The sequence below is a fragment of the Podarcis muralis genome, chromosome 11 (assembly GCF_964188315.1).
Source record: "Podarcis muralis chromosome 11, rPodMur119.hap1.1, whole genome shotgun sequence".
NCBI lineage: Eukaryota > Metazoa > Chordata > Lepidosauria > Squamata > Lacertidae > Podarcis > Podarcis muralis.
This window is the reverse complement of record NC_135665.1, coordinates 44,142,294-44,155,389: the sequence shown is the minus strand read 5'-3', so window position 1 is coordinate 44,155,389 and position 13,096 is coordinate 44,142,294. Positions and strand designations below refer to the sequence as shown.

General features: G+C 40.1%; 1 protein-coding gene across 2 annotated transcripts in view; it reads right to left on the bottom strand.

Moving 5' to 3' along the window:
- Positions 1-13,096, bottom strand: part of PLPP1 (phospholipid phosphatase 1) — a 91,069-nt gene that overhangs the window by 62,068 nt on the left and 15,905 nt on the right. Inside the window, exon 2 of one of the 2 annotated variants that reach the window (XM_028749106.2) lies at positions 5,101-5,255. The exons of the other annotated variant lie outside the window; for it this stretch is intronic. Coding sequence (XP_028604939.1) covers positions 5,101-5,255 — 155 coding nt within the window. The remainder of the gene's footprint in view (positions 1-5,100; positions 5,256-13,096) is intronic. 2 annotated transcript variants of the gene reach the window in all.

Sequence of the window (13,096 nt, the reverse complement as noted above, 5' to 3'; positions counted from 1 at the left end):
TATGTGCCTTCACATCCCAAGGTTTGATGAGGTCTCTGATGATGTCTCTCTTGCACAAAAGTCCAATCTTACACTTCAGGAAACATTTTTCAAATATTTGGGAATTCAGGTAACCAAAGACCGAGCCCAACTCTGAAGGAACAATTATGATCCTCTGTTGAAGCGTCTTAAAGCAAAATGTTATCTCTTGGCATCCTCTTAGCTTGGTTGTGTGTCAGCTATTATTATTAAACCATGGCTACTGTGGTTTCATACACTTCCTATTATTCTCCTCGTCTCTCTATAGGTTTCTTTCACCACGGGGAAAGATTATGGGTTCATAAACTTGTCTTTTAAAAGAAAATAAAAGAAAGAAAGCTAAGAACTGAGGTATAGCAGTCCCCAATCCACGCCTGTATTGGGAACCTTGCCAACTCAGGCAATTGTTACCCATTATTCACCATATCAAAGATGTCTCCTGGGTCAATGGACTACTCCCATGTGTCCCCAAGATTTTAAACCCTGTCCTTTGGTACCCTTTCTCAACTTGCCTTCCAAAGTCTTGAAAATCCCATTCTTCTTACTAGGCTGTATGTGTGGAGGAGATGACAGCAGGCTTTAGCTCCGATGCTCTCCCCCCTACACCCCTACCAAGATTATCCAAAAATTTTCTGCCCAAAGTGTTATGGTCACGTTGGGGTCTGGGAAGAGGCGGGGCTTGTTCATCTGCATGACTTATTTGTTAATGGGAAATTTAAAACACCTGTGCAGCTTCTTGCCTCATTGCCAGACCCTGAAAGGCAGTGGCTTCGGGCACTTAAAAGTACACAGCAAGCCTTGCTTTAAAAAAATTGAGTACTGCTGCCAATCTCTATCATTCATTTTGTTGTTGTTGTTTAGTCGTTTAGTCATGTCCGACTCTTCGTGACCCCATGGACCAGAGCATGCCAGGCACTCCTGTCTTCCACTGCCTCCCACAGTTTGGTCAAACTCATGCTGGTAGCTTCGAGAACACTATCCAACCATCTCGTCCTCTGTCGTCCCCTTCTCCTTGTGCCCTCCATCTTTCCCAACATCAGGGTCTTTTCCAGGGAGTCTTCTCATCTAATGAGGTGGCCAAAGTATTGGAGTCTCAGCTTCAGGATCTGTCCTTCCAGTGAGCACTCAGGGCTGATTTCCTTAAGAATGGATAGATTTGATCTTCTTGATCTTCATTCATTAAACAGCTGTTAATCTGAGTTAGAGCAGAGTGCCTGAGTTTGTTGTTAACTTTTGTTTTCTCAACCCCCTCGACCACAGGCTCAGGAAATACAATCAGTGCAAGGGAGTAGTTTCTGCTCTTTAATTTATGTTACTGGGAATCAAATATGGAAAATTTCAAAGTTTAAAAGCAGCCTGGGAAGCAGATATTGGTGAACCCATTGTAGACTTGATATGGTACTCTCTGTGGTCCTCCCCTCCCTTTAAAGCCATCTCAGCCACAGGACGGGAGGCAACATTAAAGATGGTGCACTACTGGTTTTTCAGAGGAGGATTAAATTATATGAATCAAACTTCTGTCTCCTAACTGATGGAGCACTTGCTCTGTTCAGGGCTCTTATGTTCATACATGGTAGCATTGTCTTCATGTAGCTTGGTTTTGGGATCCAAGATTTAATCACCTTTCCAATATTCACGAATCACACTGTGCCTAGATATCCTTCTTTAGCCTTACTCTCCCTTTCCAAAGTGCTCTATAAAGACTTCATTATTCTTTTATTAGTAGCTGCCAGAATGACAGTAGCGGGAGGATGGAAAATGTCCCTGGCATTTACAGTAACTAACTGGTATGATCGTGTTTGGAGATTAGCCTTGATGGAAAACCTAACCCACAACGTCAGATTAGCTTAAAGATGATAAAGAAACAAAAATCCTGTGGCACCTTAAAGACTAACACATTTCTTATGGCTCTTGACTCTTGTTTTTTGCTACAACAGACCACGTTGGCTACCCTTCGGGAAAAGTTAACGATGTTCTTGAACAAGGCAGAGTTATTAACCATGGGGTATATAGGCAAGTATCTGAAACATGTTGTGTTATCCAAGTCACTCATTGGTGTTGTTTTCTAAACTGAATTGCTAAGAAACCATAACCACACATTCACAGACGTTATTCTCCATTACCTTGGAAGAGGTGGGGGAATCTTATGTCACATTCACACCATACATTTAAAGCATTCATGTACTACTTTAACAGTCATAGCTTTTCCCCAAAGTAGCTAAGAGTGCTCAGAACTGCAGTTCTGTGAGGGGTAAACTGCAGTTCCCAGAGTCCTTTGGGGGAAGACATATCTGTTTAAGTGGTATAAGAGTGCTTTAAATATATGGTTTGGATAATACCTTAGATTAGGTGAGGAGCTGAACGATATCAATTCTCATTCAGAAGTCACAGCAGCTATAATGTAAACCACTGCAGAAAGCCTTCTGTTTCAGAGCTCAAGCCTATCCAGAACCTAGAGACACTTGCTAATATTTTGAAGGACGACAGCTGCTGATGTTTTTAGCTAAGTTTTATCTTCTCAGAATCCTTGAATTGCATAATTTAGTTCCATTTTCTATTACGCTACATAATGTAGCAAATTTATCCATGGGGTCATTCCACATCAAATCAATGCAAAAAACAAGGGTTTTCAAAAAAAACCTTATAATAACCAATATTATGTTAATTTTTATAATGAACAACTTGCTTTCATTATTATTTTTCTATTACAGCTGTGGGTTGTAGGAAAGTTGTACCCAGTAGCCATTTTTCCCCACAATGTCCAAAAAAAAAAAAAAACCATTACAAGGAATAAAAAACCCATAAATGTCATTCTTTGTCGAGAAAGAGCATGTTTGTGCAATAATTTTCAACATCAAAAACTTGGGGTTCCATCATGCCCACAAGCTGAAAATTGAGGTTTTCTAAACCGAGGTTTTCCACTAAAGAAAGTACATTTATATTTTTTAAAAAAAGGCATTTGTAAAATCTTTTGAGTGCTGGTGTATTTTTTCCTGAAATCCTCATCCTCTTATTGAGCTCTGTGTAAAATTTCAGAGAGATCTGATCATTGTTTATGGAGAAAAAACATAAAATGTACATGTGCCAAGGGTCTCAAGAGGGACAGACAACTCAGATTTCATGAAACTTTGAAGTGCTATAAAATTAAAACCATTTGAGATGAAGGGGGGAAATTTAAGGGGGTTTCTTTCAACCATAAGGGAAGGGTGTACACCAAGTTTCATCAAAATCCAAGATGGTGGGTGACATGACCGCGTTGACATGACATGGAATGACATTGCATCTATTTCTCCTCACAGCGCATAATCCTTTCAGTGCATAATCTTGTTTTCCAAATATGCTGTACTGAAACTAAATGATATTTTCTATGTTCTTGACAAAGATGAAATCATTTTCTTACTTTCTAGGTTTACATATGACAAGAGGTGTGTATTTATACACAATAATGTTGGCAAGACTGTACATTAATGTTCAGTTTAAACCGAAGAAGAAAGCAAATGACATTCCTATATCCCAACAGCATTTTTCAGCTGAAGTAAACTATTTGGGCATTAAGTGTCAGCAGCATGTACAAGCTTAAGAGGCAAGAATTTTATTTGCTTTTAGAGAGATCTGGAGTATTAACACTGTAATGTTATGTGTCTGAAGTAAAGAGCAAACATATGAGCACTATTGACTTTGGGTAGTGTAGACTGAAAATGAAATATTACTTCCAAGAAGAGGTTTACTATAACAAATTAGTGTGATCTTAGCAGTTAGGCATATTTCAACTGCTCAAGGTATTTCAATGGTGGTCCTCATTTTATTTTAACAGCAAGACTCTTAAAACACACTTCGCTATATTTGCAAGAGCCTTTAATGAGCAATTCCAATAGATGTAGCTCAGTATTTCAACGTAAAAGGTTGTGCATGAGTAAAAAATGGATTTGGATCTCCCACAAACACCCCCATGATCCCAAGGATAAAATCCCATATACAGTTATTTAGGAGTAAACACAACTTAATTCAGTGAATCTTATATCAAAGGGGTCATGCTAAACATCTTACATTTAAATTAAGGAAGTGTTGAGGCTCTCAAATGGTCATTTTAACTGAGCGTACCTCATACAGACATTCTTAATTCAGCATAATTTTAAATACAAAGACAAGCCTACCTATTTAATTGAACACATTTTTCTAAACTCACTTCATTCATTCATTCACCCAGCAGTCCCTTCAACACCAAAGCAGAAATTCTTAATTGGTTCCAAGGTGAATTGCTTTAAACCAAGACAATTAAGATAAATTTAAATAATATAACCAATTTAAATTTCCCAACAATATTCAAATAAGTGATTAAAGTGGCTTCCCATTTTGAAATGCACACATTTCCCAAGGAAGCATACATATTAACAGTGCACACTAATTGTGCCAACAATTATATTGGTTTACAACTAAATAGGGGACGCGGGTGGCGCTGTGGGTTAAACAACAGAGCGTAGGACTTGCCGATCAGAAGGTCGGCGGTTCGAATCCCCGCGACAGGGTGAGCTCCCGTTGCTTAGTCCCTGCTCCTGCCAACCTAGCAGTTTGAAAGCACGTCAAAGTGCAAGTAGATAAATAGGTACTACTCCGGCGGGAAGGTAAACGGTGTTTCTGTGTGCTGCTCTGGTTCGCCAGAAGAGACTTAGTCATGCTGGCCACATGACCCGGAAGCTGTATGCCAGCTCCCTTGGCCAATAAAGCAAGAGGAGTTCGCAAGCCCAGAGTCGGCCACAACTGGACCTAATAGTCAGGGGTCCCTTTACCTTTACCTTACAACTAAATAGAGCAACTTCCCCAACCTGGTGTCCTTCATAAGTTTTGGAATACAGCTCCAATCATCCCTGACTGGGGCTAATGAAATGGGGCGATGGGGCAGGCTCACCATTCCTGCTTTAGTAATGTGTTTCACAGAGGCTTCTCGTTCTGTTACTACAAATGTTTAGTCAGCCAAGTACATTTAAGCCAAGCCTTTTCCTTTTCTTTTCTCAAAGACTTGGTCAAATAATGAGCTCTCAGCACACACTTCAGACTCTCCCCACACAGCTGCCAGCTACTTACAGAGGAAATGGGCAGTGTGAACCCCACTGCGTAGAGGACAGTGGATGTGATGGTACTGTCATGGAACGGATACTTGATGCTGTCATCATTACAGAAAAAGCCCCTCTGATACGGCTTTATTTTTGCCAAGTTTAGAACAGCAAGGGGTAAGCCAGCTGTTGGGGGAAGGGAAAAAAAGATACACAGTTAAATATTTATCTATACGTATTATCAAGCATGGACGAAACTACTAAGCAACATGCAAAACTCAAGAGTGTAGCGTATTCAGTATCATGCAGTGCACACAAACTGCCTAGACTTCCAAGCCCCATTTACCTATCTGTCCCATAGATACCAGCAACCAGGCCTGCCAACTGCAGAAGTGAGAATAGCGCAGAGTTCAGATACCAGAATGATGCTTTCCACATAAGGCAAGTTATGAGGCAAATTATTTAGCTGCTATGTTTATTTGGATTGATAACGTGGGAATGGAAATAATCAAAAGGGAAAGAATTTGAAACTTGGACAGAATATAAATAAGAACTGGAACGACTGCAAGGAATGTAGGGCTTATTTTTATGAGACAATGTTTTTTGAAGCCAGGAAAAAAGGGAAGAATTTTCTGAAAGCTTGATGAAGAACACTGGTTATTAATGAAGTTATAGAGTAGAAGGACAATTTGAACTAACTGTGTCTATTGAATCACTGTAGTATCCTAGCCAGTTATCACACATGATGAGCACCCTGCATCCCAAGTATAGCAAGCTGGAAGGAACAGGGAATCCTCTCTATAGTTGCACTACACCTTAGCGGTTCTCTGACATTCAAGTATATATCAAGAGAAAAGACCTCTTCCCTGCTAGAGGGGGCGTAGGGTTTCATGGGTTCTTCTTATTTTTATGCTTACTCCTTGACATCAAGGAGGTCTTTAAGCAGAGGCTTGACAACCATATGTCAGGAGTGCTCTGATGGTGTTTCCTGCTTGGCAGGGGGTTAGACTCAATGGCCCTTGTGGTCTATTCCAACTCTATGATTCTATGATTCTATCAGTAACTGCTACAACTAAAAAAACCAAAACAAAACATTGTTGTATACCAGTGAAATATTTTACAGGGAGATACACTGTAGATTGTTTTTCCCCTTCACTTTTCCATATTGAGATGGGACTCGTATATACTCTCCAATTTAAATATTACATTCATCCCAACATGCGTATTTCAAGGCAGGAACAACCCTCAGCCCCAAGCACACACAGACTGTACACCTTCATGTCCACCTACATATTTTTATAATATGCTGAAATGCGGATTATGCTGGTTAGTACCCAAACTCTTCTGTAGTTTTAAATTTGCCTACCCTCAGTCTTTTTTGAAGAGCAAAAAAGAGGACACATTTGCTGACTTCTACTTTTAACTATGGACTCTCATTTTACCTACCCATGAAAAAGAGGACATGTCCCAGAAAAAGGGGACATGTGGCAACCTTAAATAAATTGTTGTTTTTAAATTGTCTGGATAGGGATGTAGTGTGAAAAATCTAGTCTTGAGGGATCAAGTGTTGGAAGATGGTACTCAGCTCTTCTGATAGTTTGAAGCCCTATGATCACTGATGTTTGAGTTGTAACTTTTAAGGAGAGGTAATTAGAGACCTATTTAAGGCCCCTATTTGGCCTATAGCTTTGAAATGAAAGGGTGGTCAAGGCTCCTCTCAGCAGAGGAAGGCAAGAAGGCAGAGCTGCAGGCACAGGAATACAAGCATGGTGTCTGTGTCATTCTTAACATATTTGTCACACTAAGGAAGACTGCTTGGAGAAACCCAGACCTTGGTAGGCCCATTGCTCACCTCATTCCACGGCAGATTTGCCTGGTTAGTGAAGCTCAGCTTGAGAAGTTTAACCCACCTCTTATCATTCATTACGTCTTTTAGAATTTCCAGGTTAAAAACATGAAAGGGGTCCCTGTATTTGTTATGCTGAGGATTATTCCTCCCCCTCTCCCAGTATCTTTTTGAGCCATACCTTGTGGTATTTTAACTTCTAGCATTTCAAATGTACAGCGCCCCTCAAGATGTAGAGGCACTAACCCCCATGCCCTCTTGGCTCTCATAACTGAATGTGTAAATGTCCTACATTGAGTTGGAGGATCAGCCTGTGTGTTGTGTTCACGTCAGCCTCTGCTATTTATTATCCAAATGCAACTTAACATTCGATGTATGCATTATCATCATTTGAGGACTGCTTGAACCAGACTCTAATCTCAAGGTAAATTCCAAAATGAGAAAAAGAATTTAGCAAAAAAGAGATGTACAAAAAAGGTCTCTTCCAACTTTTTTTTTTTAAAGTGAGGAATAACCCTAACCAACATTTTTTTTTAAAATTGTGAATAGTAGTGAGGTAAGTGAGGTAAAACCCTCTCTCCATAGGACATTACTTCTTCAGTCTCTTTGCTCTCCCCATCCCCCTTCCCCACAATCACAACCACACATTTACAGGATACCACAGTGAAACCATCACTTCCGCAGCAAAGCTGCTTACCATTCATTATCCAGAGACAGAATCCCAGGATTAGCACTACTGCAAATGTCATACTAACCACAGAAATAAAAACCATTCTTGCTTTTTGGTTCAAGATTACGTCAAAAGCCTACATGACCCACGAAAGCCAGTGTGGTGCAGTGGTTAGAGTGCTGAACTAAGACCAAGAAGACCCAAGTTCTCCACACTCAGCCATGAAGCTCACTGAGTGACCTCAGGTTAGTCACTATCTTTCATCTTTATTTACCTCACAGGGCTATTCTTAAAGGTAGAATTTGGGTGGAGAAACCACATACACTCCTTTGAAAGGAAAGGGTAAATAAATTCTCGCAGGCCTTCAGCACCTTGCAATGTAATATATGGGGAGTATAACTCCTAAGAGTAAAACTACTGATTACCCCTGATTATAATGAGATTAGATTACCCCTGGTTATAATTAGTTGTGCAGGCTACAGAATAGTAAGGAATACAGTGCGGGGTGTTGCACTAGCAGAAAGGGAATGGGGGTTATTGGGTTATTTTGGTTTTCAATTTCATTGCGCATTTGGTGTTTCATTGCGCATTTGGTGTTCAATTTCATTGCGCATTTGGTGTTGTGATTTTATGTTGTAAACGCCCAGAGAACTGTGAGTAAAGGGTGGTATACAAATTTAATAAATAAAAATAATAAAATAAAATAACCTTCTGCTCATGCAACTGTACATTTTGATCCAAACACCAACCTTTTTAAAAAAAACAAAAACAAAACCTAAATAACAATTTCTGCAAACAGAGTGGAGGGATAAAGGGTCTGAGAGTAAAAGAAGACAGGTCAGAATGCCAAAGCAGTGTGGATGAAATGAACAGAGGCGAACCTGCAGCTTACCAGAACTTTAAGAACGGAAAGTCGTGGATGTGGCAAACTCAAAGCAATTCTCATAACATTAACATGGAAAGCAGCCCATGTGAAGTCTTAATGGTATCTCATTTTATCCAGCAACTTATTTAGCAGTTTTTGAGGGGTGGAGAGAGAACTAAGTTAGTAAAAGAAATAATCTTACACAAGTGTTTGTTATTCTACCTTGCTTTAGAATATGAATATTCACCTATACCAATTCCTGGATAGTTAAAAAAATAAAAAGTTCTCTGTGCCCTTTCAAGCATTGGTTCAAAGCTACTCTAATTATAGCTGTAACTACCTAGAAGTACAGGATCTGGCAGCATGATTCACACTCTAATCCAAGCTTAGATTTAACACTATTTCTGCTGAATAACTTCTGCAGATTTACAACCTGAACCTGCTTATATTTACTCAGAAGGAAATCCGACAGGGTTAGATGGGGCTTACTTCTCACGTGAACGTAGGACTGCAGCCCCATGAATGCATACAGTGCCACTAACTTGGCTTATCTGCAAATGCTCCATTTTAATTGCCTTATGGGTTAGTATAGTCAGTGTTCATTCAGGGAAAAGTGAACAACCTGAATTTGCTATTTGCTGGACATGCACATAAATTGTTACTCAAACAATTTATTCAAAACATGGCACCGTTTTTCAATATGTATACTCAGTCTCTCACTATGCCAACTGCTCCACAGATGCCCCACATTTAATTTCCACAACACCCTTACCAGTCAACTCAGAGTTCTGTTAAATGATGTCCCCACACTCCTTGCCAAACTGCCCCTGCCAGGGTTCCTAGCTTTTCGCAACCATTTTTTCCACTGTCTTCCAAGGGCAAAAAAGTACTTTCTGCTACAACAGCAAAAACTCAGTAATGAGGATGTCTGGTTTCTATTAAGCATACATGGCAAGTTTAGAAATTTTAACAGTAGTCTATAAAATTAGATAGGGAGGATAAATTGATTCCCCCAAGGCAATTCAGAAAAGAAATAATGCCAAGGTGACAAAGGAGGGACAAGACTCTGGCTACCATTCAAGTCTGCGCAGGATAACAATTCTAACTTGGGTAGTATTAAAACATTAGTATTAAAACATCCACACTCACTCACTTTATGGTTAGGAGTAAGCTTTTATCAGTAGCATTTTGCCTTGCCATGTTCCTTCTCAAGGGTAACCCCTTCTCTTGCACTTTCATTTTTAGCAGCCTTGGAAAGTTCCCCCTTTATATTTGGCTAAATTACAGAATAGAAACCAGGGTCATTGACAGTCACGGAGAAAGATTCACTCAGGAGAGAATAATTATACCAATTAAGTAAGTAGGATCCTGCACATAAAAACATACTGACAGATATATTAACTTGCGGAATTCACTGCCGCAAGATGTGATGATGGCCACTAGCTTTAATGGCTATAAAACCATCAAAAGCCATTAACAATGACAGCTAAATGAACCTTCATATAGAGAAACAGTATGCTTCTCTTAGCAATACTACATACTGGGTCAGAGAGTCCTAGCTATCATCTTTGTGATCTCTATGTATTTAGCTAGCTCCCTAATGGAAACCAAATGATGACTGAAGGATATCTGATCCAGCCAGACTGTTCTTCTCAAGTGTAACAAAAGCTCTATTGAAGTCATTGGGTTCAAGTATTTAACATTGTGCTTGTGTCCCATTAATTTCCATGGGACTCTGACACACCTTCAATTTTAACAGATTACTGCAAATATGTCAAGGCCCATGGGAATTGTTTGTTAATTGTTTAAATGATTTCTATACTACCCTTCAGCACAGCTTCCAGGACAACACACACACACAAAAAGAAAATACAAATAAAACATTGCCTCATAACATACACCTCAAAAGAACTATTTGATTATGTCCCGTCCCCCGTGTAAATGGAAGGGGGAAATGTTGGGAGAAATATGCATAGCAGAGCCTCCAAGTGTCCCTATTTTCCAGGGACATCCCTGATTTAGAGAAGCTCTCCCGGTTTCTGATTTGATCCCGGAATGTCCCAGTTTTCCTTAGGATGTCCCTATTTTCTTTGGAGCAATGTTGGAGGGTATGGGGTTATATGACCCCTGAGCTGTCTAAAGGCAATCCTGTATAGGGAAGTTTTTAAATTTTTTATTGTGGTTTTTATATATGTTGGAAGCTGCCCAAAGTAGCTGGGGCAACCCTGTAAGATATATGGGGTATAAATAGTAAAATCACCATTATGGAATGGGGTGTCCCTATTTTCATCAGAGAAATGTTGGAGGGTATGGAATAGAGTGTCCCTCAGGGTCTCAGGCAGTCTTTCCTGCCAATGCAGGGACTGAACCATGAAGATGGGAGTGAGCCTGGAGTGCTCAGCAGATAAGAAATGAAAACAAACAAACAGGCCTAAACCATAGTTTACCTGCTGTAAGTCTGCAAGTTCGTAACTGTTGGTTGCAAAACCATAGCTGGTGTAATGCGTGAACTGAAGCACTGCATACTGCAGCCTCTACACATTACCTACTTAGCAGGCAACTAGTATTGTCATTTGCACCTCTACTGTTCCATACCAGTTCAAAACCCTTAAAATATCAGTACACACTCCTATGATGGTGTGCACAAATGCCTTTTTAAAACACTGATAGGCTCAGTTGCTTTCCTTTTGCTCAACTTTCAGGGGTTTCCCAACATCTCCTCCTTTCCTTGCCAGCTTTCATGTGTTGTTTTAAAACTGCTGCTACTTTTTTCTTTTACCTTTATTGTAAGCTCCTTTGATTACATTTTAACAGAAGGGCAAGACATACGGTAAATACATACCTGCAGAAGTGCTCTAAAGTGGCATGTATGACCTTAATGGCCTTAAGTAAGGCAACTCAACAGCTCTTTACTCCATATCCCTATGCTTAGTTTTTTCTTGTTAGGTTTTCTCTAAAAAACCATAATTTAAAAAATTGTATTAGATTTTTTAAAAAGTTTTTAAAAAGTTTATGGACAAAATTAATTAACTTTAAGTTATAGATTGTTGGGGTACCATAAGAGCTAGTCCAACAGACAGAATGGTTGATCTGTGCAAGATGTAAAGTGGTATCCAACACTACCATTCCACTCATGTAACAGACTTCCACTTGCACAATGGAACTTCCTCCTCTCCCCTAAAGCCCTGCACCCACCCTCAACAACTATTCCAGAGGGCTGAGGGATTCTTCAGAGAAGATTTGGAGGGGGGGTACAGTGAGGTAAAAAGGAAAGGGAAATCCTATGTGTACAGAGCTCCATTCAAGCAGCAGGTACAACTTCAAGTTTGCAACCCCAGCTTGCCCACATACTCTGTGATCTTGAGCAAGATAAAACAGACTAAATCAGAGGGGGGAAACTGTAAAATAGGCTTCATATAAAGTGTTGGAGCCAGAGCCGGATAAGTGAAACTCCATTAACACAAGAGGACCTTGCTGACCTCTTCCACTACAAGCTGTGGGCCTCCCCAAATAGCCACTTCAGAAGCTTGAGGGACCATCTGGAACAGAGGTTGATGGGACATGAAGAGCGGCAATGGGATGGGGAATCAGGAGTATTCAGCAGGGCTGCTTTGTGCACATGGAAGTGCCTTTCGACTATCATAAAACATCTCTGGATGCAAGCCAGTGAATTACTAGAAGGTGCGCCTTATTTGCCCCTCCTAAATTACCAAATAAAAAGCCTATCTTACATTAGGAAAATAGAACTGCTAAAGGAGCTTGGTGAGACAGGTCCTATAAATTGAACATTGCTCACTTTCAACAATATGCAACTAGAAGCAGCAGCAATTACAAACAAGTCATTGCAAGTTCTAGTGTGTCCTATATTAGCATTCATAACATTTCAGAAATATGAACTGGGAGTGGCTGTGGAGCTATTAAAAAATAAAGACCATATGAGGTACTGGAAACAAGAGAACATTGATCTGGGAGAGAAGGAATCTTGACCTCATTTACCATTTTAAAAAAAGGGAAAGATACAATATCAAGTCAAGAAAGGGGAACCTAATGTGGCCCCCCAGGCCTTTCTGTCCGGCCCTTTGGACTCTCCAATGGCCACACTCTTTAAAGGATGTTGTGGAGCTAGGCCTCTGAGTGTTTTTGTCTGGCTAGAATTTGTCCTTGAAGTGATATTAAATCTTCTTTGCCTGGATATAAGATAGAAAGGGGTATGAGACAGTGCGTAGAAATCAGCCTATTGTATGAAGGTAAAATTTACATCCACTTGTCTACCCACTACGCATGTGGCCTCTGGAAGGTTGCCAGTAAGGGAATGTAGTCCTCAGACTGAAAAAGGTTTCACGCCCCTTACTTATGTGATACAGCAGGAAGCACTAATCATGGAAACCAGAATTTAAAAAACATCAAGAACCCTGCATTTGCCTCAAGCAGCCGTTATGAGGAGAGGGGGCATAAATACAATATTTTAAAATACACCAAATATTGTGTAGACATTCAGTAAGGACAACTGTAGCTCTTGTCTGCGATTCACAGCTACTATTCTATGACACAGCCACTAATCCTCATGAACAATCTCAACAGTGATGGAGAAGGAGGCAATTGTGTTGATTTCTCAGGAATGGAGGCACAACCTATAGGGGAGACGT